Raw genomic sequence first — 25,152 nt, forward strand, 5'->3', positions numbered from 1 at the left:
AAATCATTAGATACTAATAGGAGTAGTAGGAAAGATGAGAAAGATAAGAAGATGAGACAGGTAACAGCAATATACACCTACTACATGGGTAAATATCCTTAGGCATGAGACAGTGCTGTAGGAATTAGGTGTTTAGCAGAGTGATAGCATGGGAGAAAATAAACTGTCTTTGTGTCTGTGTAGTTATTTTTGGACGTGATGGCTCAGTGGGTTAGGATGCTGAGCTTGTCAATCAGAAGGTCGGCAGTTTGGCGGGTCGAATCCCGAGTGCCGTGTAACAGAGTGAGCGCCTGTTACTCGTCCCAGCTTCTGCCAACCTAGCAGTTCGAAAGCACGTAAAAATGCAAGTAGAAAAATAGGGACCACTACGGTGGGAAGGTAACAGCGTTCCGTGCGCCTTTGGCGTCTAGTCATGCCGGCCACATGACCACGGAGACGTCCTCGGACAAGCGCTGGCTCTTCGGCTTTGAAACGGAGATGAGCACCACCCCCTAGAGTCGGAAACGACTAGCACGCATGTGCGGGGGAACCTTTACCTTTACCTTTAGTTATTTTGGCATTCAGTGCCCTATAGCAGAGTCCTGAAGGGAGAATTTGAAACAGTTTATGTCCAAGATGTGAGGGATCTGTAGATATTTTCTCAATGAAAGGCAAGCTGGTTGAAGCAGCCCTTGAAGACCACTCGGAGGCTCCAACTGGTACAGAATGCGGCCGCGAGAGTTGTCTTGGGAGTTTCCCGGTACTCCCATGTTACACCTTTGCTCCGCGAGCTGCATTGGTTACCAGTTGTCTTCCGGGTGAGGTTCAAGGTCTTAGTGATGGTTTTCAAGTCCTTACATGGCATGGGTCCGGAATACCTCGGGGACCACCTGCTGCCGGCGTCAACTCCCCTCCGCCCTGTGCGTTCCCACAGAGAGGGCCTCCTCAGGGTGCCTCCGGTCAGAGAATGCCGGCTGGTGGCCCCCAGGGGGAGGGCCTTCTCTGTGGGCGCCCCGGCTCTGTGGAATCAACTGCCGGTTGAGCTCCGGATGGCACCGGATCTCCGCTCCTTCCGGCGCGGGTTAAAGACCCACCTATTCGAACAAGCTGGCCTGGCCTGATGGGGAGTTAATTTAGGGTTTTAAATATTTGTATATTTTATTGTTTTATTTTGGGCATTAATTTAATTCTATTTTAACTTTTGTATTTTTGTATTTTTATTATATGCCCTGTTCACTGCCCTGAGTCCTTCGGGAGAAGGGCGGTATAAAAATTTAATAAAACTAAAACTAAACTAAACATACAGGTTGAAAACAGTGGGCAGTTGGGATAAGCAATCTCCTTCAAATTGATTTAAGTTGATTGTGGGCCATCAAGTCAGTATCGACTCTTAGCAACCACAAAGAGGTTTTTAAGAAGAGATTGGACAACCATTTGTGTGAAATGGTATAGGGCAGCTGTCCACAAAACCACTCCACTTCGTGGACTAGCACTGGTCTGTGGCATGCAAGCAACTGGTCTGCACAAACAAGCGAAGCCCCCATCCACGGGGTGCAGGCAGTACACAAAACCACGCCACCTTCTGGTCTGCCAAAAAACTTTCTCCATGGAACTTGTCCCTGATGGCCCAACAGGTGGAGGGGCTGCTGGTATAGGCTTTTCTTCTTGAGCAGGGGGTTGGACTAGAAGACCCTCCAGGTCCCTTCCAATACTGTTATTCCCTTATTCCTAACCTAGTCCTTCAGATTTTCCAAAGGTGCCCCTATCAGCATTTGTTATTACTGCCAATCATCCTTCTCTTTCCTTCTGCCTTTTGGGAGAGCTGGGTCATCAATTATAATGAGAAGCAGATTTAACATGTAAAACAGGGAGAGAGAAACCTTTTTATAAAACTCTGAAGTTGACAAGCAAAAATGCGAAATTCTGCCACAATCTTCAGTTGGGAAAGGAAACATTAAAACAGGCAGAGCTCTGTTCACAAACAAAAGACTAAAATTATCATGGCTTGTGCTAAATTAATTTGGGGACTATTTTGCACCTGCCAAAGGCTTAGTTGCGATAAAACAGCCTTTCGTCTCTCTGCTAAATGTAAAACAGACAGGATGAACTTGTTGAGTTGCCAAGTAAGCTGGCGCTATACCCTCAAATGAAGGGGATTTAAATTAATTGTAAGCGCTATTGTTCTTTAAGCACAATTTAAATCAGCATTTCCCCAATGGGATGGCACTGCCTCCTGTGGGACAATTTTGTAGTTTAAGAGAACAGTGGAAACTAAGAAGAGATTAAGAAACATCTTTTGCCACATTACACAGATCTTCCAATCTCCTTTTTTGCAACTAAAAAAAGCAAAATAGGAAAGAACAGCATGGTGGCCTAGTGGTGAACACGCTCATCTCCCACACAGAAGGTTGAGAGTTCAATCCTAGGCGATGGCAGATGTTTCTCTCCTCGGGTGCAGAGAGAAAATATCTCTGTGAACTCCATGTAGGCATCAGGAAGGGCATCCAGCCACTAAACGCTTAGCTCCATCCAGTAGCCCAGACTCTATCCCAAATTAAGGAATCACAGGGTCGTAAAAAGGGACTTAAGTAGGAAAGCACTGTTTATAAATCAGAACTTGTAAAGAAGTTCATTAAAGTTGTAGCAATGACTGCAAGTATAACATGTTCCTGAAGTCCTGAACACTTATAATTGTGTTAAACCAGGAAGTGAGATCAAGCTGTCCCAAGTAAAACTGTCTTTTGCAATTGACTGGTAGTGAATTTGTCAATGCCGACAAATTCAAGAGGTGTTCCAGTTGTTTTGAGATTCCACTGCAGCTGTCATAAATACGTGCCAATGGCCAAGTGCTCAACTGGCATGTGTATGTACACATACATATACCCATATGACCATGTATTAGATCATGTGACCATGGGATGCTGTGATGGTTGTTAGTGTGAAAACCGGGGATTAAGTCTTTTTTCCCCACTGCTGTTGTAACTTCAGTCATTAAATGAATGGTTGTAAGTGTAGGTTGTGTCTTTTGCTATTGGCAGTCTTTTGGTAACTTATATGCAAACTATTCAATTATATTATTTATGAATTAGGTCCCTCCCCGCAAGTACTCTAGTGTTGTAGTCCATGAATTTGTTATGCATTTTATATTTCTATTTTTTATTATGTATTTATATGTAAATGCCTAAAATATATTTATCTCAGGCATCTGAATCCAGTTAGATAAAGTCCCCTTTTAATTGTCTAATTATCCAATGTACTCACAATTTTATGTTATATTGTCTTCTGATTTTTAACTAGGATTAGCAATTCTATTCCCACAAAGAAATATTCTACTTTCATCTAAAAGCAAACAGGACTTTTGAAAAACAATGAAACTTTGTGTCGTAAGGCATCACTATGAATACAGCACTTTTTATAAAAGGCCTTTTAAGATGGCAAATATTATCTGCAGTTTCCAAAAAGTGTTCCAAAAATGTTGAAATAGGCTATCTAATGTACAACTTCTTAACCTGAAGAATATTTCAATCCTAAAAACTTTTTTTCAAAAGACTGAACAGAGTTTTTCACCTGACATTACATAGACACCGCTTCTACTTCCAGTAGCCAAGCTTCATTTATTTTTAAAGGAAAAAAAAACCCTGAATGAATTAACACACAATGCAACCAATCTACAACATGATGCAGAATAAGAATAGTAGAGTTAATTCTCCACAACACCCATCCCCTTGACCCACGTTATAAGCTCCCTTGGAAATAATGTAAACATTTACAAAAATTTGAGAGCTATAAGTACATTAAATTAAGTCAATGGCAGACATGATACATTGGCAAGCGATTCAGTTCCCAAAACGTTGCTCTGAAGCACAGCCTGATTTGAGGAGGAGAGCTAAGATGCCAAAACAGAAACTGCAGCAGCAGATCGTGGTTGGCGGGGTTCCTGGGGTGGGCAGAGCCATGGCACAGAAACGAGGTGGTCCCGCGAGATACCCTCCCTCAAATGTTTGCCAAGACCCTTGGCCACAGTTTTCTGCTTGAATAATTTGATTTTGCAGATCTCATCTAGGACCTTTTCTTCTCTGGTATTAGAATTCCCGCTAAGTAGCCAGAGAACAGCTGGCCTTCACTACAAGCCCACTCCCCCTTCTGCAAAATAGCCCAATAGGAGCAACCTTTGCTGCTGCTGCTGCTGTTTGATTGGCCTTAATGGAGAACATGAAGGGGGGGTCTTTGCTGACTGAGACTCCTGCAGAAAGAACAGAACCCCTTTGCAATTTGGCAAGACGTCTGGTCGCCCCGCTTTTGAGAAGACGCCCATCAATCCGGGAGTCCAGCGAGAGGCATTTAAGGCAGCCTTGTACCCAGGGATTGCCTACCTGGGTATCCTGAGTTTCAAGAACCAGTCAGCTCATTTTTCTTCCCAGCAGCCAAACTGGGATATCCAAAAGTACACGGTAAAAAAGCAACTGGTGGTACTGAGGAAATATTTACCGGGGGGGGGGGGGCTCTTCTGAGGAAATGGAGATGGGGCATGCCTATTACAGGGACCCTGCAGGGTAGCTAGTAAGTAGGCAGCACTCCCCCCCCCACCCCGTGGCTCTCTACTTTTTAGAAAAAGCAATTAAGGCAAAGGCAGAGGAAGTTATGCTCATGCAATGCAATGTCGTGATGTCAGCAAGGCAATTTTAAAGCAGTGGCTTGCTGGCACTTTGGAACAAGTGTAATGCATTTTAAAATGGCAGGTACCGTTTTTTTTTTTCAAAGCCCACATTTGGAATGTATCAAGAAATCTCCCAAGGAGAGAGAGAGAGAGAGGCTCACTTCTCACAAAGCTATTTCCAAAGAAAGACCAGTAGAGGTTTTTGGCCTCTCGCATTAACGGTTTTCATTTCTTTTGGCTCAGTTGTTAACACATCCTTGATGGGGAGAATTTGGCCCTTGTATTTACAAAACAGGCAGTCTTCCAATGAACCGAGAGGTAATCCTTTTTTTGGGGGGGTCACTAAATATACAAAAAAGACTGGGACTTGGGAGGAGAGAAACAGACCAGAGTAGGTAAAATCGGATAAGGCACATATTACAACCCACTTTGCTGTCCCTATATCCCTATTCTTCATTCCATCTGGAGGCATTTTTTCACATTTTCTGATAAACCCACAACATTTTCCAAAAAGTAGTGCATTGTGCAAAGGGGGGGAAAAACAGGGCAAGCCTACTCCTTCAAGATAAAAGCAATGGCTTGAAATGGGAACTACAGTAATTGCTGGATGAGGAGTAAGGTCCAGATGATTTAACTGACAGACCTCCCTAAGTGTGCTCAAGATTTGGGAGTCTGAGTATTTTGAGGCAGCCTGGGCCCATGTGGCCGCTTCCAGATATATGGGGAGTGCAAGCCATGAAATCCCTCACCAGCACAGCTGGGCATTGCTGCCCCAGTGTGTTGGATCAGATTGGACAAGACTGCCCGAGGTAGCACAGTAACTGGTACCTTCCAAAAAGCATCCTTGGGCAAGGAACTGGCTCAAATTCAGGGGAGGATTTTACATCCCAGGATGCCAGAATTTAGACTCACACAGGTGAGAGGGTGAGAAGATGAGCGCTGACTGAACAGGGTGTCCCAAAGCCAAGAGACCCAAGATCATTGGAAACTTGTGGAAGAAATAGATGAGAACTGCTGAAACGTCAAACTGGCCCAGCCAAAGCCATGTTTCTCAACCGTGGCAGCTTTAAGAGGTGTGGTCTTCAACTCCCAGAATTCCCCAGCCAGCACCACTTCACTTCTAGGAGTTGAAGTCCACACCTCTTAAAGCTGCCGAGGTTAAGAAAGACTGATTGCACTCAATGGCTGTTAGACACCCCCAAAAAATCTGAGGAAAGGAATACTTGTAGATGCAGCCTGATTGTGGGTCTCAAAACTTTGCAGATCCTCATCCACGTGTTGTGGGGTAAAGTGGAATATCTGAACAGAACTTGATCTACCAGAACCAGCAATGAAAAGAGTTCTGTGGTTCAATTGTGGGAATACCTCTTTCTAAGAGGGACAGGCTTGGACCAGATCATGGGCATCTTCAAAATTTCTGCTTTAACAAGCAGGTTAATGGCCAGCAAGGCCGAAGGGAGATGACAGAAAGCAACACACTCTAAACAAAACAAATAAGCAAAATGAAGACCTATCAACCTGTCAAAACTTCCAGAAAATGGGTCCTATTTTAGGAGAGCAGGGACAATATTTAAACTCATCCCCCTTAATTAATACAGTTCTCCAATACGGAAAGCTAGCAGTTCAGTGAGAAGATTAGGGCAGACCATTAATCATGCTGCTAACTTTCTATTTCCAGGAATTATCTTCCCGGGGGAAGGATTCAGTTACAAAACTCCTACTCTGGCAGCAGCAAACATCAAAAAGTAGTTGCTGTCATGAACAAGCTGCTCTTTGTGCCTATCTCACTATCACACATTGCCTTTCACAACAATCTCTAGAGCTGCAGAATCCCCCAAAATATGGGGAGCCAGCATTAGCACAAAGCAAGCTCAAAAACAGGGAAAAGGTGAGAAAAGTTAAAGTCTCTTCCCCGAAATCTTCAGGTGAACCTGGTGGTGAATGGCTGCTCTTTCAAAATGAGGCAGTCAATAGAAATGACAGTTTTATCCCGTTCCTTGTGCATTCATTGGCAAGAATGATATAGGTGAGTGTCAGTAAAGGTAGGCCTAGTCAAATTTTATGGGCAACAGCCATGTCTTGGCACAAGCTACTGCCATCACGAAAGGAGAACCATAAATAAAACCATGGTTAGCGGAAGAGCGAGCACCACCCCTCAAAGGAAAGAGAGAGAGAGAGAGAGAGAGAGAGAGACAGGGAGCCTCAAATGAGGAACCCAATGTGTTTCTTGCAACAACTCAAACCAAACTACTTGGGTAACCCAACCAATCAGGATCAGGACCAGGGATTTCCATAATTGGGAACTGTTGGATATTCAGGGAGGCTGTTTCCTGAAAAGTTGCTGTGCTGGGCTTCCCTGCTTGGAGGATCTCTCCACGATCCACTCTGCCATTCGTTCTGGGCTTTCTGAAAGCTTCCACCTCCATTTCGGTAGATCCGGTGAACCTGATTGGAAAGAGAAAGAAAGAAAGTAGGAGTGAAGCTTCTATCTGTTGGAGATCTGCTTTGCACTTCTGTCCAAAGCACTGACTTTCTTTCCTTTAACTTGGTCTTAAAAAAAGAAGCAATCAGAGGTGAGGATGCAGGGATGATGTTTAGTCCGAGATACGGGGATTACGATCTCAAGAGTGATTTTTAAATTGTCCCCTTGCAGTTCCAGGTTGGCTTTCATGCCTAGTGGGTGCGCCTGGACCTCAAAGTCTCCTGGTGATTGGCCCAAAGTCACCCACCAGCTTTCATGCCTAAGGCGGGAGTAGAACTCAGTCTTCTGGCGATTGGCCAGTCACCCAGCCAGCTTTTCTGCCTAAGGCAGCACTAGAATTCCATCTCCTGGGTTTCTAGATGTGCCTTAACCAAAGTTTGATAGGTCACATGATTTCCGTGGACACCTAAGCCACGTTCCCTGCCCCAGTCAGTTTCACTGTCTTAACCAAGTACCAGCCTTCAGCATAATCATTATTTCTGCTTTGTTTGAGAATATGCCGCCGACCATAAAGGAAAATAGAAAGACAGGCATGGAAGACAGTGACTTATGTCTTTGTCATCCTTCAGTTGGACCAGGATTTGTCAAAAAGGGTTCTGTGGAGCATTATGTGAAAACCTGATGGGTTCCATGAAAAACTAAGGGAAAAACCAACCTACCAAACAAACAAACAAAAATATCACTTGAGCACAGCCAGTGTTCTGTCTCTAGAATTTTGCCTCAGGGCTGACTGGGGAATTCTGGGAATTGAAGTCCACAGGTCTTGGAGTTGTCATTGTTGGATATCCCTGCCTTAGATAAGCCTTGTATGTAGAACTGGAATTCATGCTGGAAGTAGATGCCCCAGAGAGACAGAGGGTGGGTGAAGATCTGCTGGCCGGCCTTCTGATTTTCAGCAACTCACCCTGAAGACCAAGTGAGAACTGTATTGAAGGCTGTGAATCCCAGCAAAGCCGCAGGCCCAGATGGGGTGCTGGGGATAGTGGTTAAGAATTGTGCCGACCAATTAGCAGGGATCCTGACAAGGGATCTTGCAAACAGCATGTGTACCATTGTGCTTGAAAGCAGCTACCATTGTCCCGGTCCCCAAGAAAACTGCAGTTGAGTGCCTGAATGACTACAGACCTATTGCATTAACGTCTGTAGTCATGAAAAGCTTCAAAAGATTGGTTCTCCAACATCTCAGGACATGCCTCCCACTGGATTTTGATAAACATCAATTTGCCTATAGGGGGAATAGGTCGACAGACGATGCCATAGCTACTGCTTTACACTCTGTAGCAAGTCATCTTGAGAAACCTGGAAGCTATGTCAAGATGCTTTTTGTTGATTATAGCTCGGCTTTCAACACCATTTTGCCGAGCACTCTCATCGAGAAGCTGACTGACTTGAAATTTTCCCCCTCCATCTGCGACTGGATTCAAGACTTTCTTAGGGACCGGTTACAAACAGTGAGGGTCGGGTCTGCTTTGTCCACCCCCCCTTAAACTTTGCATCGGCTCGCCACAGGGCTGCGTGCTTAGCCCCTACCTGTACTCTTTGTACACATATGACTGTGTATCATCCGACCCATCTACTGCGATAATTAAGTTCGCAAATGATACTACCGTGGTGGGTCTTATTACAGGTGGGGATGAGACAGCATACAGGGCGGAGGTACAAAAACTATCCATATGGTGCTGTAACATAAACTTGCACCTGAACATCAGCAAGACAAAAGAGATGGTGCTAGACTTCCGGAGGAAAAAGGAGGAACCTGCCCCACTTTACATCGGGGAGGACTGTGTGGAGAGAGTTTCCTCCTTTAAATTCCTGGGAGTCTACCTCTGCGAAGATCTTACCTGGAAAGTTAATACAACCCAGGTGGCCAGAAAGGCCCAACAGACACTTCACTTTCTCAGGGTCTTGTGGAAGAACAGGGTAGAACAACGGCTTATGACCCTCTTTTACCGGTCTACTATAGAGAGTGTCCTCTCGTATGGTATTGTGGTTTGGTATGCTGGTCTGACAGCTGCAGATAGGAAAGCATTACAGAGGGTGGTGAGCACAGCACAAGACATTGTGGGCTGTCCCCTGACACCACTGGATGACATCGCCAGGGCTCGTTGCCTTGAAAGAGGAAAATTCTCAGGGATGACTCACACCCTGGACGGTACCTCTTTACTCTCCTACCATCTGGTAGGAGATATAGGAGTACAGCCAGCCGTACCAACAGGCTGAAGAACAGCTTTTATCCATGGGCTGTTAGGCTTTTGAACGGGAAATAATTTTATAAACTTTATGCATGATTGACTTGCGAGGCCGGTGCGTTGTGCAATTAGCTCACATGGTGTAATAAGATGGAGGGTTTGTGTCACTGTAAGTTGGGGGTGGGAGCACAAAGGGAGGCTCAGCCAATCTCAATGTATACATGGTTGTACTTTGAAAATAAAGGTTCATTCATTCATCTGGGGAAACGTTCTCAGTGCAGTCTCCTCACTCTGGATCGGTCTAACCCCTGGGGGTAGCCCTCTACCCTTTATTCTTTAGGTAGCAATGGAAAACTCTGCCTTCCAGTAGTCTTTCAGGGAGAGAGGCTGATCATAGCCATAGCTTGTTAAAGATTGTTTTAATGTTGTTTGGATTTTATGTAAATGTTTTATGCATAGTCTTATAAGCCACTAAGAGTTGCTAGAGTACTACACTTACATTATTGTTAACATTTAGTTTTATATGGCTACCCATCTCACAAAACTATTATGAGCTGTGACACAATACAAATATCAGTATAAGAGAGACAATTTGTGTAGTGGTTGAAGTCACCAGAAACTATGGGAGTGTGAGTTCTAGTTCTTCCTTAGGCATGGAAGCAGTGGATGACTTTGGGCCAGTCCCTCTTTCCCAGCCCACCTCACAGGGTTGTTGCTGGGTTAAAAACGGATAAGAACTTGAGGCCTGCACACTGCCTTGAGCTGACTAAAATAAAGGTGGCATAACATCAAATAAATCAATAGCAAATAACAAACGCATACATAAAGTAGCTGGTATGGGATTCACTGTACGTGTATACAGGATGTACCAAAGGTTAGGGCCCCATGGGCTAATCACAATATGTTTTGTTAATGCTATTAACTAAGGTTCCTTTCAGACAAAAAGATACGGTACTTAGGAATGTTCAAAAGTGTGTCAAATAAATAACAACACTTCTGAAAGAAAACAGCAAGTCATCAAACATTTAATGCAATTAAATAATTATCTTTTAAGACCTGACTTTTCGCCCACCTGGTCAGTTGGGGAGGGGGCAGCAGGGGATGAGAGCATTATATGGTGCCCAGATGATGGCCTGTGCTTAATGGAGCCACAGAGTGACCCTCTTTTGCACACACACACCACCCCGGAAGAGGCACACCATGCACCACAAATTCCAAAAAACCTTTGACTCACCCGGATGAGACTTATAAACATCCCGAGAGCGCACAAAGTGAACATAACTGCTGGGAAGAGCATGACCACACCAGCTCCAACACTAGTGCTGATGAAACCTATGGCAGCCAGCCAGCCACTAGAAGAGACCAAGAGAAAAGAGGGTTGCAATTTTCAGAAAAGATTTTTCTGCTTTATTGGGCCAAGGCATATGGAAATGTCAGTCTTATTCCAATGTGTCTTGACTTTCCAGACAAATGGAAGCAAAGCAGGATGTTAACCGTAGTTTGGAACAAACTGAAATACTTAAACCAGCTTTAAAGGTTGGTAATGATTTGCTTCAGCTCAGCCAGGAAACTATAATTAGTTAAAAACTTTCTCTCTTACCTGTAACAAATTAAGATTCAGAAGGAAACTACTGTCAATGTTTTCATGACAAAAAAAAATCAAAATAAAACCCATGTTATTATTAAAGACATATACAAATAGGAAATGGGGAACAGGTAATTTTTAAAATAGATCAGAATACAGGGTTTCTCAGTGAGTGGTCGGTGATCAGAGTCATGTCCCATGAAGAGTACAGATAGTCCTTGACTTGCAACCATTCATTTAGCGACCATTTGAAATTACAACAGAACCATTAAAACACAATAATATAGTAAGAACAACAATAAAATTACAGGTTTCTTAACAGATACACTGAGTAAGAAACACTAATGGATCTATAACTAATCCTCAGAGATGTCCAGGAAACATGGTTTTCAATCAGCTTTCAGAGGACATGGGAACAGGGGCCAACCTTGCCTCTGGACCCAAGCTATTCCACAATAGCTGTACTTTTCTGGGTGGGAACTGGGCACCCTTAATAAGTGCTCCACAGTTGTCTGGGGCAGACAAACAGATACTGTCTAAGAAAGGTGGTTTCTTAGATGTCCAGGCCCTGAACCATACAGGGCTTTAAAAGTAGTGACCAGTATCTTGAACTGCACTCACAATATGTCTGTAGCAGTGCAAGTCCTGCAATTATGTAATGTGGCGATAGAGCAGGTTTGGGCCTAGATGCAGAAACAAAACAATACTTTACACTACTGAATCTCCCTGATTGATTGATTGATTGATCAAATTTATATAATTGTTCAGAAGTATCTTTTGATTGGCTTTAGAAGAACTGCTCCAAACCCATAGAAGGTTGCATCAAAAGATCTGGGTTCTTTAATAAAGGGACAAATGGAACTTCAAGTTAAAAGTGTTAAAAATGTTAAGAAACAATTCAGTAAACCAATTAGATGCTGTAGCACCATTGTTTTCTATTTGTATAGGAGGATATTTTTTTTTAAAAAAATCTAAATTGGGGGAAAATGGAAGATGTGTAAAAATCAGTTGCTTTGCTTACCATGCTCCCCACCCACTGATGCCAATTGCCTGGAAGACTGTCAGGATAAACTGGGCTCCAAAAATGAAGAAAAATGCCATGAAATTAAAAGAGCTGTCTGACCTGGGGGAAGCATGAGGAAGAAGAAACATAAATTTAGTATACAAGTAAATACAGGTAGTCCTCAACTTACAACCATTCATAACGACTGTTCAAAATAACAATGAGAATAAGAGAGTGACTTATGACTGTTTCTCACATTTATAACCACCGCAGCATCCCCATGGTCATGTGAAATTCGGATGCTTGGCCATTGTTCTTACTTATGGCGGTTGCAGTGTGCTGGGGTCACGTGATCCCCTTTTGTGGCCTTTTGACAAGCTAAGTCAATGGGGAAGCCAGATTCACTTAACAATCATGTTACTAACTTAACAAAGCAGTGATTCACTTAACAACTGTGTCAAAAAAGTTGTAAGATGGGGCAAAATTCACTTAACAGCTGTCTCACCTAGCAACAGAATGTTGGGCTCAATTGTGGTCATAAATGGAGGACCAGTTGTAACAGAGAATAATTCTATGAATTAGTTCCATTGGGTGGTCTCTAATTCTAATGTTGTGAGAAATGGGGTAAAAGATATCCCTGCTGACTCATGCTTTATTATGCATCAATCTATTAATCTCCCTGTGTCTTTTTCTTTCTCTAAATAGCCCCATCTGCTGCATTCTTTCCTCAGATGGAAAGTGTTCAACTCCTTGATCAAAATATTGCAATTAAGATTTAGGGGTAGGATGAAGGGGGGGCACTCCAACTCTTTATTCTGCAGCACCAGACCTAGAGCTCTGATTTTGGAAATTTAAGGGCAAGAGATAAATACACTGGTGCAAAATTTTACCGGAAGGCTTTGTAGACTGGCCGGAACCAACACACATAACTACAGGGGCTGAAGAGGACAAGCCAAAGGATTGCCAAGCCAAAATTGGTAGCACTTCCACCACCGATCAACCAAGCCAGAGAAGCAATGAGGTTAACACTCAAAGTGATGCAGTAAACTATGAAGGAAAAAAAGAGACATTCAAAGTACTGGGAAAATCCAAGGCACTTTAAAGCGATGATATACAATATGGACTTTGAAAGCTTATGGAGAAATTGGATCTTGGTGAATTCCAAAAGGGTGAATGTGGAAGGGGTGCTAAGGAAAGCTTCTCTCAACAGTACTTGGGCAATAAAGCCAATTAGCCAAAGGACCAGAAGTCCCACTCAGAAGAAGTCTTTATGACAGAGGCTGGGTGTGTCCTCGTTGGCAATCAACCACAGCTGAGGTGATCTGATTTGTTAGCATTTTAACTTAGTAAATATTTTCTTCTATTCACATATTGCTGGCTTATTACTGTTTTTACATTTTTGATGTTGATAAGCTTTTATGGCTACCGGTAGCTGATTTTCTTAGGCAGCAAAGATAATTAAAAATAAAATATATCTAGTCTCTTCTTCTGATAAAGGCTGCTGGATCTTTATTTTCAGGAAACCATTTTTTTAACAATGATAAATTTCTAGCAGATTAAATCGACTGTAAGTAATCCCATAAAAAGATGCACAAAGGTGTACAAATATGCCCAAGAATACACTCTCAAAACATCAGCGCACATTATGAAAGATCAGATCCAGCCTCCTGGATATTTGTTCATTTATAGAATTTATATGGCCACCCATCTCAAGTACATGACTCTGAACAGTATTATCTGTTGCAGCTAGTCTAATTTGGATCTGCACTGAAAGAGGGATAACTGACACCAGATTTCCACAGCCCCGCCTTTCCCTATGGCTGATTTTCAGTCCTCAGAATCCCTGGAAATCTAGCCTGCTTGGATTTAAGGAAGCCATTAGCTAAGAAAAGGCTGGTATGATGCTTACATGGCCGTTTCCAATTTGAGGATTCAAGTACAGCAGTAGCACGTAAACTTATATAATGCTTCACAGTGCTTTACAGCCCTCTCTAAGTGGTTAATAGGGTCAGCATATTGTCCCCAACAATCTGGGTCCTCATTTTACCGACCTCGGAAGGATGGAAGGCTGAGTCAAACTTGAGCCGGTGAGAATCGAACTGCTGAACTGCTGGCAGTCAGCAGAATTTGCCTGTGGTACTGCATTCTAACTGCTGCGCCACTACGGCAAGTATGCTTACTTTATACAAGTCTATCACTTAAGTTTTGATTTTGTATGGTTTTAAAATTTTAACCTGCATAGGTTTACTATTTTAATATACTCTAATATATTTTAATTTCTAGTTGTTTTATAACTTATCAGCTGCCCAGCCTTATAGGAGAGGTGGTCGGAATAAAAACCAAATAAATAAATAACGTGATAATACCAAGTTCAACCCTTTACCAACACCAGCTCTAAGAAGTAGCCCCTTTGTTGGAATAGATTTAAGTTAATCTTGTTTCCTAGATCAGGCTTTGGCTGGCAACCGCAACATTTTAGGGAAATCACTGCATGGGCATGAAGGAAACAGCCTTTCCTGTTGATTCACTTACTTTCTAGAAAAGACTGTTCTAAACAAGGACATGTGGCTGATGAGTCATCAATAAATCACTCCTTCTAACTCTTATTTGGAAAAAATTAGGCAAAAAAGTCCATAATGCTGAGGAAGGTGGAGGAACACGACAACTAAGGGTGCCCAAAGGGCCAGTACCAATATCTCTGGAAAGGCTAATGAGAAAAGACTGGTCCAATCTTTCTAGCTTTCGGGGCTATGAATTTTGCAAGATCATTCATGCATTATGATCTTTGCCAATATTCCATGCTCTGCACATATTTTGCAAGATTAGTTAGATACACATCTTGGCTCCTGGCAAACTATATTCTCATCTCACTGGAAACCTGCCATTTGTCTGGATTTTCACTAGGTTTTGTGTTAGCTTTCCACTCTATATCCATAAGGACTGGTATCTTGCTATTTTAAAAACAAAACTGAAGATAAAGACAAGAAACACCAGATTAAACTCAGAAAGATACGGAGGTGCATTTCTAACCTCCCTCCACTGTCACTGTGAACAAGGTTTCCAATACAGCTGAACTTACACATCCACAAGCGATAGATCCTTCTCACCAGAGTCTGGTAGTCAATTGGGATTTCATCAGTGAAATTTTGGTAGAAGCATGGCTTCAGCGGGATAAATTTAGGAAGTGGGGGGAAGTTGTTCACTTTCTCTACAAAGAGAATAAAAATCAGCTGAGTTAACAGAGGGAATGGCAACTTTAGTCATTGGAACCGTAAATCAGTCTGAAGATAAATACTCAAACAAGCTTACAGAGTTATTGGGGAACACAAATTAGTCAAAAGAAACAGCCCAACATAACCAGGAATGCAACAAACTGCAATCTAAGCAAAATTTTGTTAGACCTTTAGGCAACGTAGTCATGAACAAAATAGCTTTGGAGAGAGATGTTTTACAGAAAGATGTTCATATGTATATATATTCGTACAGCTCAACAGGGACTAGAGAAACAGCAGTCATCCAAGTCAATTTTAGCTTTGAGAGAGAAAATTTGAATTGTTCCACTTGCACTTTACCTGCCATTCCTTCTTTAAGTGCCTTGTCAGAAAGGGTTAAGTCATGAAGAGCTGGATCTAAAACAGAGGAAAAGAAATGTTAAGTCCAGGGAAAGATTAAGGCCTTCATTTCCCACAGATTCAGCACTGATAAAAAAGGAGGACAAAGGGTTCAATTTGTCAAGACCTCTCAATAAGTCATCAATTGGCCTCAAAAAGTTAAGATATGAAAGGACTTGTCCTGTATTTGGAAATATTCATGCCAAATGAATGTATTTATTTAGCATATGGCAGTCCTAACCTAAGTCAGCTAGAAGATAGATAGATAGAACAAGTTTCAAGTCAATTGGCTATACGTATATAAGTTGAGGCAAATAGATGGGGAAGAAATGGAGGTAGTGATAGATTTTATTTTCCTAGGCTCCAAGATCACCAGAGATGGGGACTGCAGCCAAGAAATTAAAAGACGCTTGCTCCTTGGGAGGAAAGCCATGGCAAATCTAGACAGCACACTAAAAAGCAGAGACATCACCCTGCCAACAAAAGTGCGTATAGTCAAGGCTACGGTCTTCCCAGTTGCAATGTATGGCTGTGAAAGCTGGACCATAAGAAAGGCTGAGCGCCAAAGAATTGAGGCCTTTGAACTATGGTGCTGGAGAAGACTCCTGCGAGTCCCTTGGACTGCAAAGCGATCAAACCGGTCAGTCCTAGAGGAGATCAACCCTGACTGCTCTTTAGAAGGCCAGATCCTGAAGTTGAAACTCAAATACTTTAGCCACCTAATGAGAAGGAAGGACTCACTGGAGAAGAGCCTAATGGTGGGAAAGATTGAGGGCAAGAGAAGAAAGGGATGACAGAGAATGAGGTGGCTGGATGGAGTCACTGAAGCAGTAGGTGTGAGCTTAAATGGACTCCAGAAGATGGTAGAGGACAGGAAGGCCTGGAGTCTGTTGTCCATGGGGTCACGATGGGTCGGACACGACTTCGCAACTAACAACAACATATAAGTTGAACAAGAGTGGTGCTAATACTGATTCTTGGGGAGACCATTGTTGAGCATCTTCTCATTACTTCTCATATTGTTTCTCATAATTACATGTAACTTCCTATTGGTGAGCATGCTACCAATGAGACAGGCAATTTTCTTGCAGGGTATTACCTGAAGCACTTTATAGATGGCACTTAGTCTCAAAACAGTGTTGTATGCTGGGGTTAGGTCTACAAATACAACAGAGGTTTTAAGTTGTTTTTGAAATCCATCTTCTATGTATGTAGTTAACGAGAGAGCCAAATGAAGAAATAAACCAACAAATGAAATGATAGAAAAGCTTCTCCCACTATAGATCTAAAAAGGAGAAATTAATACTTTAATACTTGTTTTATTTTTTCTATCCCTTTATTTTTACAAATAACTCAAGGCAGCAAACTTATTCACCACACCTTCCTCCTATTTTCCCCACAACAATATGCTTCAAGTTGAGGAATGTTGTTTGTGGCGCAAAGTTTATTTACAATCCTGGCGTTTTCTTGACTGTTTTCTAAAAAAATGTTTATTTTTGTTTTGATTTGGTACAGTGGAAGAGAATGCCAGAGCACCTAACTTTGTTTTTCTACAATACTGGCATTTATTTCTGACCACAAACCTACTTTTTACCTGTTACTCCTAAAGAGGCAAAAATAAAGAGAAGTCACACTCCTTAATTTTCAATACCTTGTAGCTCCATTTGTAAAACGAAATGAAAAAAATCATTTTAAATACTTTAAATAAGACCAATGAATAATTTAAAAGTATACCTTCATTTCTAACAAACCAAAAATGAAAAAAATACATTCAAATAGAACAGAAGAGTTTATGACTTTTGAGTTAGAACGTAGAATAATAGAGTTGGAAGGGACCTCAGAGATCTTCTAGTCCAACTCCTTGCTCGAGCAGCAGACCCTTATATCATTTCAGACAAATTTATTTATTTATTTATTTATTTTTGGGACTTATATGCCGCCCTATCTCCCGAAGGACTCAGGGCGGCTAACAACAATAAAAAACAACAATACAAAAATTAAAAAAGAATTAAATAACAGCCCCAAAATAAATTAACTACACAGTTAAAAATTAAAACATATTTAAAAACCCATCATCAATCCAGGTCAGCCTGATGGAAGAAGAAAGTTTTGAGGCCGCAGCGAAAGGACCGGAGGTCCGGGGCCATCCGAAGCTCAAGGGGGAGTTGGTTCCAAAGGGCTGGTGCTCCCACAGAGAAGGCCCTCCCCCTGGGGGTCGCCGGCCGACATTGTCTGGCCGATGGCACCCTGAGGAGGCCCTCTCTGTGTGAGCGCACTGGGCGATGGGAAGTCGTCCCCGGTAGCAGATGGTCCTGCAAATATCCTGGGCCTAAGCCATGTAGGGCTTTAAAGGTAAGTACCAGCACCTTAAATCTGGTTGTCCAATCTCCTTCTGAAAGCCTTCGGTGATGGAACACCCACAACTTCTGAAGGTAAGCTATTCCATTGGTTGATTGCTCTCACAGTTAGGAAATTTCTCCTTCATTCTAAGTTGCTTCTCTCCTTGATTCAATCACACATTGCAGAGAAGCATTTACTGCTTGGTTTTTTTTAAAAAGTGCATGTGGAATGTGCTACTATATATACAAAAATAATAATCTGAAAGAGATGCTAATATAAAAGGTACACATCTGTATTAGCATAGGAAAAGCCGCATGTGCATAATTACTGTTGCCTGGAGAATATATCAGCCATTATTATTTGATTATTATTGCAAAACGTAGAGCAGTTTGCTCTATCACTAGCTTTAGCCAAGAGACACACAATCTGCGTAACGTAGGCCTTGTTCTACGGAAGGGGCAACAAGTCCTCCCTTCAGCAAATGGACAGAAGACCCCTTGTGCCAATTCTAAGAAGGCCTTTTAAAAAAAAATCTCAAGAGAATACAAAGAGGCAAGTGTCTCCTCTTAGCAGCAGCCAAATTTGTCAGGAGAGGCAGCAAAAGGAAGATTCAGAAAATCAGTACTGCTTTAAGAAAGAAAATCAAATCATATATTCAGAAATGCTAAGGAAGCTTGGTCTTCCAGAGCATCTAATCAAGCAAATAGTTTAGGTATACATTTAAAAAAATCCAAATATATAAAAGGAGGAAATACCTACATTATTCTAAGTCTTTGCCTGTGAAATGAAATAAAAGAGACTGAAGTCCAGCCTCACTAATCTGGCACTCTTGGGACTTCAATTCCCAGAATTCTCTGGCCACCACTGTGAGCAAGAATTCTGGCAGTTGCAGTTCTAACACATCTGGAGGACATCAAGTTAAAGAAGGAAAAATCTGAGAGTCCAGAATATATTTAAGTTTGCCTCTTTCCAGTTTATCCTGTTTGTTCACTAACCGAACAGTTATTCTAATGTCTATGAGAACTCATTATGTTTAGGTTACACACTGAGTTTTGTTTCTGCACTACCTCAGAGATGCAGCAAATATTTTGTAGCATTTAAAGACTTAAATGTTTGTTTTTGTGAACTGAATTCACTTCAGGACAGAAAGTTCGCCAAGCTTCATTTCTTAATGACTTTCGGAAATTGCTTTCAAACTGCTTGTTAGCTATTAGGAACTTTTGCAAAGACAGGTGAGCACTGAGTTTCTTCAATCCTTAGTAAAACAAGTTTTAAATGCAAGATTAAGGACTTTTTTTTATGAATAAACAGCAAAAGAGTCGGACATTGATTTTGGAAAATTAAAAATGGAATAAAGATCAGATGGATTTGAAATAAGATTTTGAAAATAATTATAAGGATCTTTCCTGTGGGAAAATGCTAAATTCTTTAAAAAAATATGATTGGATGGGACTTTGAAGGTTGGACACTAGAGGTAACCAGAAGGAACTAAAGATTACACTTAAAGGTAACACAGGTAGTCCTCAACTTACAACAGTTCATTTAGCGATCGTTCGAAGTTACAGCACTGAAAAAAATGACTTATGACCATTTTTCACACTTACGAACACTGTAGCATCTCCATGGTCACGTGATCAAAATTCAGACTCTTGCAAATTGACCTATTTATGACAGTTGTGGTGTCCTGAGGTCATGTGATCTGCGACAAGCCCAGTCAATTAACAACTGTGTTACTAATTTACACCTACAGTGATTCACTTAACAACTGTGGCCAGAAAGGTCGTAAAATGGGGCAAAACCTACAACAAATGTCTCACTTAATAACAAAACATTTGGATTCAATTGTGATCATAAGTTGAGGACTATCTGTAATGCATAAACTGAAGGGTATCTGTGAACAATGGACCCAGATGTTAATTTTAAAAGTGTCTGCCATTATGGATAGACTGTCTCTAAAAGAAGGTATGAAAGAAGAACAAATTTTACTGGACAAGACTGACTGATTTGAAAGTGGATCTTAAAAAACCAGGCTACAAGAATGATGTGGAAAAAGATGCTACACGGACATAGAAAAAAACCAACTGATATCTTAATAATTAAAAAGAACATACAAATAACAGTCCAAGAGAGTGACCTGGATAACTTTCTTATAGTAGATTCACAAAAGGGACTTGGTTCAAACCAAAAAGTGTTGAAGCATTTTGTGAGGAGAAAAGAAAAAAAATGAAAAGAAATGAAGTTCTATGACAGTATTTGAAAGGAATAAAGTTCAAGATTCCTTTAAAAAGAGCCTTGGTGGAGCAGTGGGCTAATGCCTCCTTAAGTAACACCAGCTGCCTGCAATTAGTGCAGGTTCGAGTCCCACCAGGCTCAAGGTTGACTCAGCCTTCCATCCTTCCGAGGTAGGTAAAATGAGGACCCAGATTGTTGGGGGCAATTAAGCTGACTTTGTAATAATGCCACTTGGGGGGTGTGTGAAAGCCCTAATAAGCAGGCATATACATAGAATGAAGGCTACTGCTAAAGCACATTTGATTTGTGCTTAGATTGTAAGCCGCCCTGAGTCTTCGGAGAAGGGCGGGATATAAATGGGATTAAAATAAAAATAAAAATAAAAGGAAGGAGTACAAAGTTGATTTATCAAGGTTAAAATAGATATGTTATCTCTAATAACACTTAATGGGCATTTGGTGACCAGGACTGAATGACAAGGTTATAGCTAAAAGATGAGATATGGGAAGAAAAGATAATCTGTTGTATTTTAAGAAAAAGTGATCACTTGAAGAGGGGAATAATTTATGTATTTTCTTTCTTTTTCTTTATTATATTCTTATTTTTCTTTTCTATTTTTCATCCTTTGCACTTTTTTAAAAAAAATCAGTTTGTATCTTGCATTTTAATTGTAATGTTTAATAAAATTATTATAAAAAAACAACCTAATATTATTTATTATTGCTATTCATAATTCACTGATCCTATCTACATCTACCTGAAGGGAGAGACAATATTTACTCCCCTCCAGCATTCCATAAATTCTCAGATAATACAAAAAAAACAAACTTTGGCGAGGTCTTCAGTAAACTTCAGTGCACTTAGATCCTATTACTTCTGTAAATTTTAATTCATTCAAGGAAAATAGATATTCCTAGACCACATTTCTATCCAACTGAATCCTGTTTAGATTGTTTTTCAGAATTGTTTAGAAGAACATGTATTTTCTTAAAAGAAATTAGCTGGAAATAGATGACTATTCTAGTTACACCTTTTATTTGCTATCATTTAACATTTTATCATTTTCTCTGATAAACTTTTGTTATTCTTAATCTGTCTAAACAAGCTTTTTTGTTGTTCTTAATTTTCTTCACCAATCTTCCTTCACCTTGAATTGAATGTTAGGGATTCTGACAATAAGCCTACACTTCTGGTGAACTTTTCCTTGGTTATAAATTTCCATCTCCTATCCTGGCTTTTTCAATTTTCAGGTCTTCCCTAAGGTTACTGTGCATAAATTGCTGGCTTCTTCTGCTTTCTGACTTATTTGCAATTCAATTTTCCATATCTCTTTTAAAAGGCATTGCCCCCCTCTTAAAAAAAATCTTGAGGTATTCCCATCTACCTATGGAAGTCTACTTGTCATAGCTCTTGGTGTTAATTTATTTGATTTTAATCAATCAATCAATCAAATAATTAAATTTATAAATAACTCAAGAAGTTGAACATACATAATGCTCCTTCCTCTTTTCCTCCACAGCAACAATCCTGTGAGGTGGGTTGGGCCGAGAGAAAGTGACTGGTGCAAAATGACCCAGCCAGCTCTCTTGGTGGGACTAGAGTTCAGAGTCTCTTGGTGGCTGGCCCAAAGTCATCCAGCTGACTTTCATGCCTAAGGCGGGACTAGAACTCAGGGTCTCCTAGTGACTGGCCAAAAGTCACCGAGCCAACTCAGTCTCCTGGTTTCCAGACCAGCACCTTAATCACATCCACTTTTCCTTAAAATCGGAGAATGTAAGCATTCTATGATCATTCCCCCACCCCTGATTTTTCTTTGTTGTTGTTTGCTTGCTACTTCTGTTCCTTGATTAATGTTCCCTGCTGGTTTATAGTAGTACAAGAATGGCTAATGCTTTTGTGCCTTCTTCCACTCTATGAAATTTAAGTTCTCAGTAAGCCAAGCCTGGAAATATCCTGGAAGAATGTTTGATAGATTGGCTCTCTACAAATGTCACTGAATTTTTTTAAAAAAAACAAAAAACCCTTTCACCACAATAATACAATTTGTGATGGCTATATATCACTCTATATCAGCATTAAGACACCAGGCAATTTACATCATTAAGCTGTATCCCTCACCAAATGACATACTGCAGGCTTCATATGCAATTCACTCTGCTCTATCCTGACAGGCTGTTATCATTTTAGATTTTGCCATTTCCTCTTTACTTCCTTCTTTCAAGCAAAACTGTACAAACAGGAAGTATTTGGATTAGCAATCCATGTCCTCCTTGGCAATCAACTACAGATGAGAAGTTCTGATTTATTGCCATTTTAATTTAATGAAATATTTTTTGAATCAAATATTGCCGTATTGTTTTAATATATTTTTTATGCTAATAAGCTTTCATAGCTACCCGGCTGATTTTCTTAGGCAGCAAAGATAATTAATTAAAAATAAAATATGTCATCAGTCTCTTCTTCTGATGAAAGCTCCTGGATTTTTTAAACAATGATAAATTTCTAACAGGCTAAAATATCTTGATAATCCCATAAAAAGATGCACAAAAATGTACAAATATGCACAAAAATACACTCTCAGGCATGAACGTACAATATGAAATATTAGATTAAACAAAAGTACTTCTTGACTCCCAATTACCTAGTCATAGCTAAACCATAACTAAACCATGGTTTGTTGGCAAAACTATAATTGCCTTGACCACTGATAGAGGGTCAGTGTTTCTCAGGCTCAGGAACTTTAGCATGGCTGGCTGTGGAATTCTGGGAGTTTAAATCCACACACTGCCAAGGTTGAAAAACACTGAGCTATAAACTACCATTCAAAAGTGTAATAGCTCAGTTCTCATAATATGAAAAGCTAAGGCCAAAGAAATTATATCATGAATTTGTATGATTTAAGAACCAGATAAAAACTCCACTCCGTAGCGTAGAGAATGTCTGTAAATGGATCCATCAGGCGTGTATTTGGGATTATTACAATGGTACATTTGATTCTGGTACTGTACTGATCCTGAATTCCTGAATAAAGCATCCACTCATGCTGGGTAGATCCCACTAACAGCAAAGTAAGTCTTGCGAGCTTGACCATCATTAGGTGCTTCCTCTGTTAAATGAATGGAGCAAGTCTCACTAGTGGTTTTTTTTTTTTAATAAAAAATATCTCTTGGTTTTTACTTCTCAGATGGCCGTTCCCCATGGCATTCCACTGGTTCATTTTTTTTTCCAGATGAGCTGGCAGAAATCATAAGTTCCAATAATGAAACAATCTTTTAAAAAGGGTATTAGTTATACTTACAACTAATAACTTATAACTAGTTATACAGGGATGGGGGCAAGGCTGAAACTGGTTTCTACCATCACGTTTATTTTTGACACATAGACCTATAAGCAATTTTCACTGGTTGAGGTGGGCAGTTATAGAAAGGGAATTGAATAAATCATTTTTAATAAAAGGGAACCCCCTCAGGCCACAGTGTCCTCTCCAAATAAATTTTACTGTAGAATGACCACTTCACACCAGAGTTTGGTGAACAAAACCTTTCCAAGTTATTACATTTTCAGATCTGCACCACTAGGTCATCCCCACGCTGGCTGGGGATAATGGGTATTATAATAATGCATTATATTTGGAAGCTGCTATGCTGAGAGGTGTGTGTGTGTGTGTGTGTATGATAATAATGCATTATATTTGGAAGCTGCTATGCTGAGGTGTGTGTGTGTGTGTGTGTATTATAATAATGCATTATATTTGGAAGGTGCTATGCTGAGGTGTGTGTGTGTATTATAATAATGCATTATATTTGGAAGCTGCTATGCTGAGGGGTGTGTGTGTGTGTGTGTGTGTGTCAGAGGAAGCCTGGCCCAAACCATACATTTTGCATTTGAGGTTCCATTCCTGCAGGCCACGCTAAGAACCTGTTTCCCGAGGGCAAAGTCAATTCTTAGGCCGTTTGTTTGCCTTTTAACACCGCCACATCTGTGCAAAACGCTCCAGCTCACAACAGGGGAGCCTGGGTCCTCCCCAGGATAACTGAGCCAGGTATAGCTCGGCTTCCACCTCAGAAGCCCAGCCAGGAGAGGGTACCTTCGGGGCGCCCTAATTTTCGCCCAGCCCAACTCGCCCATCCCATCCCATTAAGTTCCCTGGGCCCACGATGGGACACGAGCGTTGCATAATAAGCTCGCCTCGAAGCTCAAGCGTGGGCCCCCTCCCCCAGTTCGCACAACCGCTCCCACACCTTTCCCATTCCCCGCTGCTTTTCCTTGCCAAGCACAGTGCTATTCAACACACACACACACACACACACAGCCCGACCATCGAAACCACAAACCTTGCACCAACCTCCCAGCTCTGCCCACTCGCCCAGCTTCCTTTGCACATCCAGGACGATCCGAGCGTGCAACGGCTCCCTGTCACAGGGACTGCTTGTGCAAAGCCCCGCCTCTTCTAACGGCGCCAGCCAGTCACCGGTCTCCCGCAGCCAACGGCTGGGGGAGGAAGGGAAACAGCGTCGCCCCCTCAGAAGCTCTCGGTGATACGCACCACGTCCTCCGCCGTCTTGAACATCTGCCGCGGTTTGCCTTTTGCTTCTCCCGAAAGCTTTTTCATCCGAACCTGCGCCGTGCCACCGGGAGTTGTAGTTCTTCGGACGACGCTGCCCGTAGGGCTGACTTCGAGGGTAGACTACAAGTTCCGGCATTCTCCGCGAGCGGACCGGTTGGGAACCGCCTTTCAAGTCATTTGGCAAAGGGCGATAGGCTAACGGATCCGTCAAGACAAGGAAAACATAAACTTTGTACTGGTTAGAATCATACGGAAAGCAGTGATTACGGGTTTAGTGTGAATGTTTCTCCTCTCTTGAGAAAATGTGAAAGCTTGTTATTGTAAACATCCTGTGAAATCTGGTGAGCTCCAAAGATTTGGGAACGCAGCAACCGGCCTCAGAATCGCCAGTGAAGATAACTGAAGTGGTAGATAGCTTCTGCCTTTCAGGGTCGACTAACAACAATAAAGAAACAAGAAGCCAATAAATAGGCTGCAGGCTAGCACTTGATAATTTCTACCAGTAGT

General features: G+C 41.4%; 1 protein-coding gene and 1 long non-coding RNA gene across 4 annotated transcripts; one reads left to right on the top strand and one right to left on the bottom strand.

The window, feature by feature from the left end:
• The first annotated feature begins 3,060 nt into the window (after positions 1 to 3,060).
• Positions 3,061 to 6,879, top strand: LOC308659954. Its single transcript, XR_014024651.1, has 2 exons — positions 3,061 to 5,711; positions 5,804 to 6,879. It is a non-coding gene; the product is annotated as an uncharacterized lncRNA (long non-coding RNA).
• SCAMP4 (secretory carrier membrane protein 4) lies at positions 6,843 to 24,837 on the bottom strand. Of its 3 annotated transcripts, none has more exons than XM_081314113.1 (7): positions 24,625 to 24,837; positions 15,468 to 15,524; positions 14,975 to 15,103; positions 12,786 to 12,942; positions 11,914 to 12,015; positions 10,542 to 10,659; positions 6,843 to 7,081 (listed from the first exon to the last, which is right to left on the bottom strand). In XM_081314113.1, the coding sequence occupies exons 1-7, from the start codon at positions 24,779 to 24,781 to the stop codon at positions 6,911 to 6,913; spliced, it is 891 nt and encodes a 296-aa protein (XP_081170239.1). In that variant the 5' UTR covers positions 24,782 to 24,837; the 3' UTR covers positions 6,843 to 6,910. The 3 variants fall into 3 exon arrangements, with proteins under 3 accessions (XP_081170239.1, XP_081170238.1, XP_081170237.1); XM_081314112.1 differs by having other exon boundaries at positions 24,550 to 24,782; XM_081314111.1 differs by having other exon boundaries at positions 24,424 to 24,782.
• Between the last annotated feature and the right edge of the window lie 315 nt (positions 24,838 to 25,152).

The sequence above is a fragment of the Vipera berus genome, assembly GCF_964194415.1.
Source record: "Vipera berus genome assembly, chromosome: 1".
Classification (NCBI taxonomy): domain Eukaryota; kingdom Metazoa; phylum Chordata; class Lepidosauria; order Squamata; family Viperidae; genus Vipera; species Vipera berus.

Excerpts from the sequence above, each read along its gene's own strand:
- SCAMP4 (XM_081314111.1), bottom strand. The coding sequence starts at position 24,781 with ATGCCGGAACTTGTAGTCTACCCTCGAAGTCAGCCCTACGGGCAGCGT. Across the intron at positions 12,016-12,785 it reads CCAGTCTACAAAGCCTTCCG|GTCAGACAGCTCTTTTAATT; the intron begins GTAAAATTTTGC and ends TGCTTCCCCCAG. Across the intron at positions 10,660-11,913 it reads ATCAGTGGGTGGGGAGCATG|TGGCTGGCTGGCTGCCATAG; the intron begins GTAAGCAAAGCA and ends GGTCTCTTCTAG.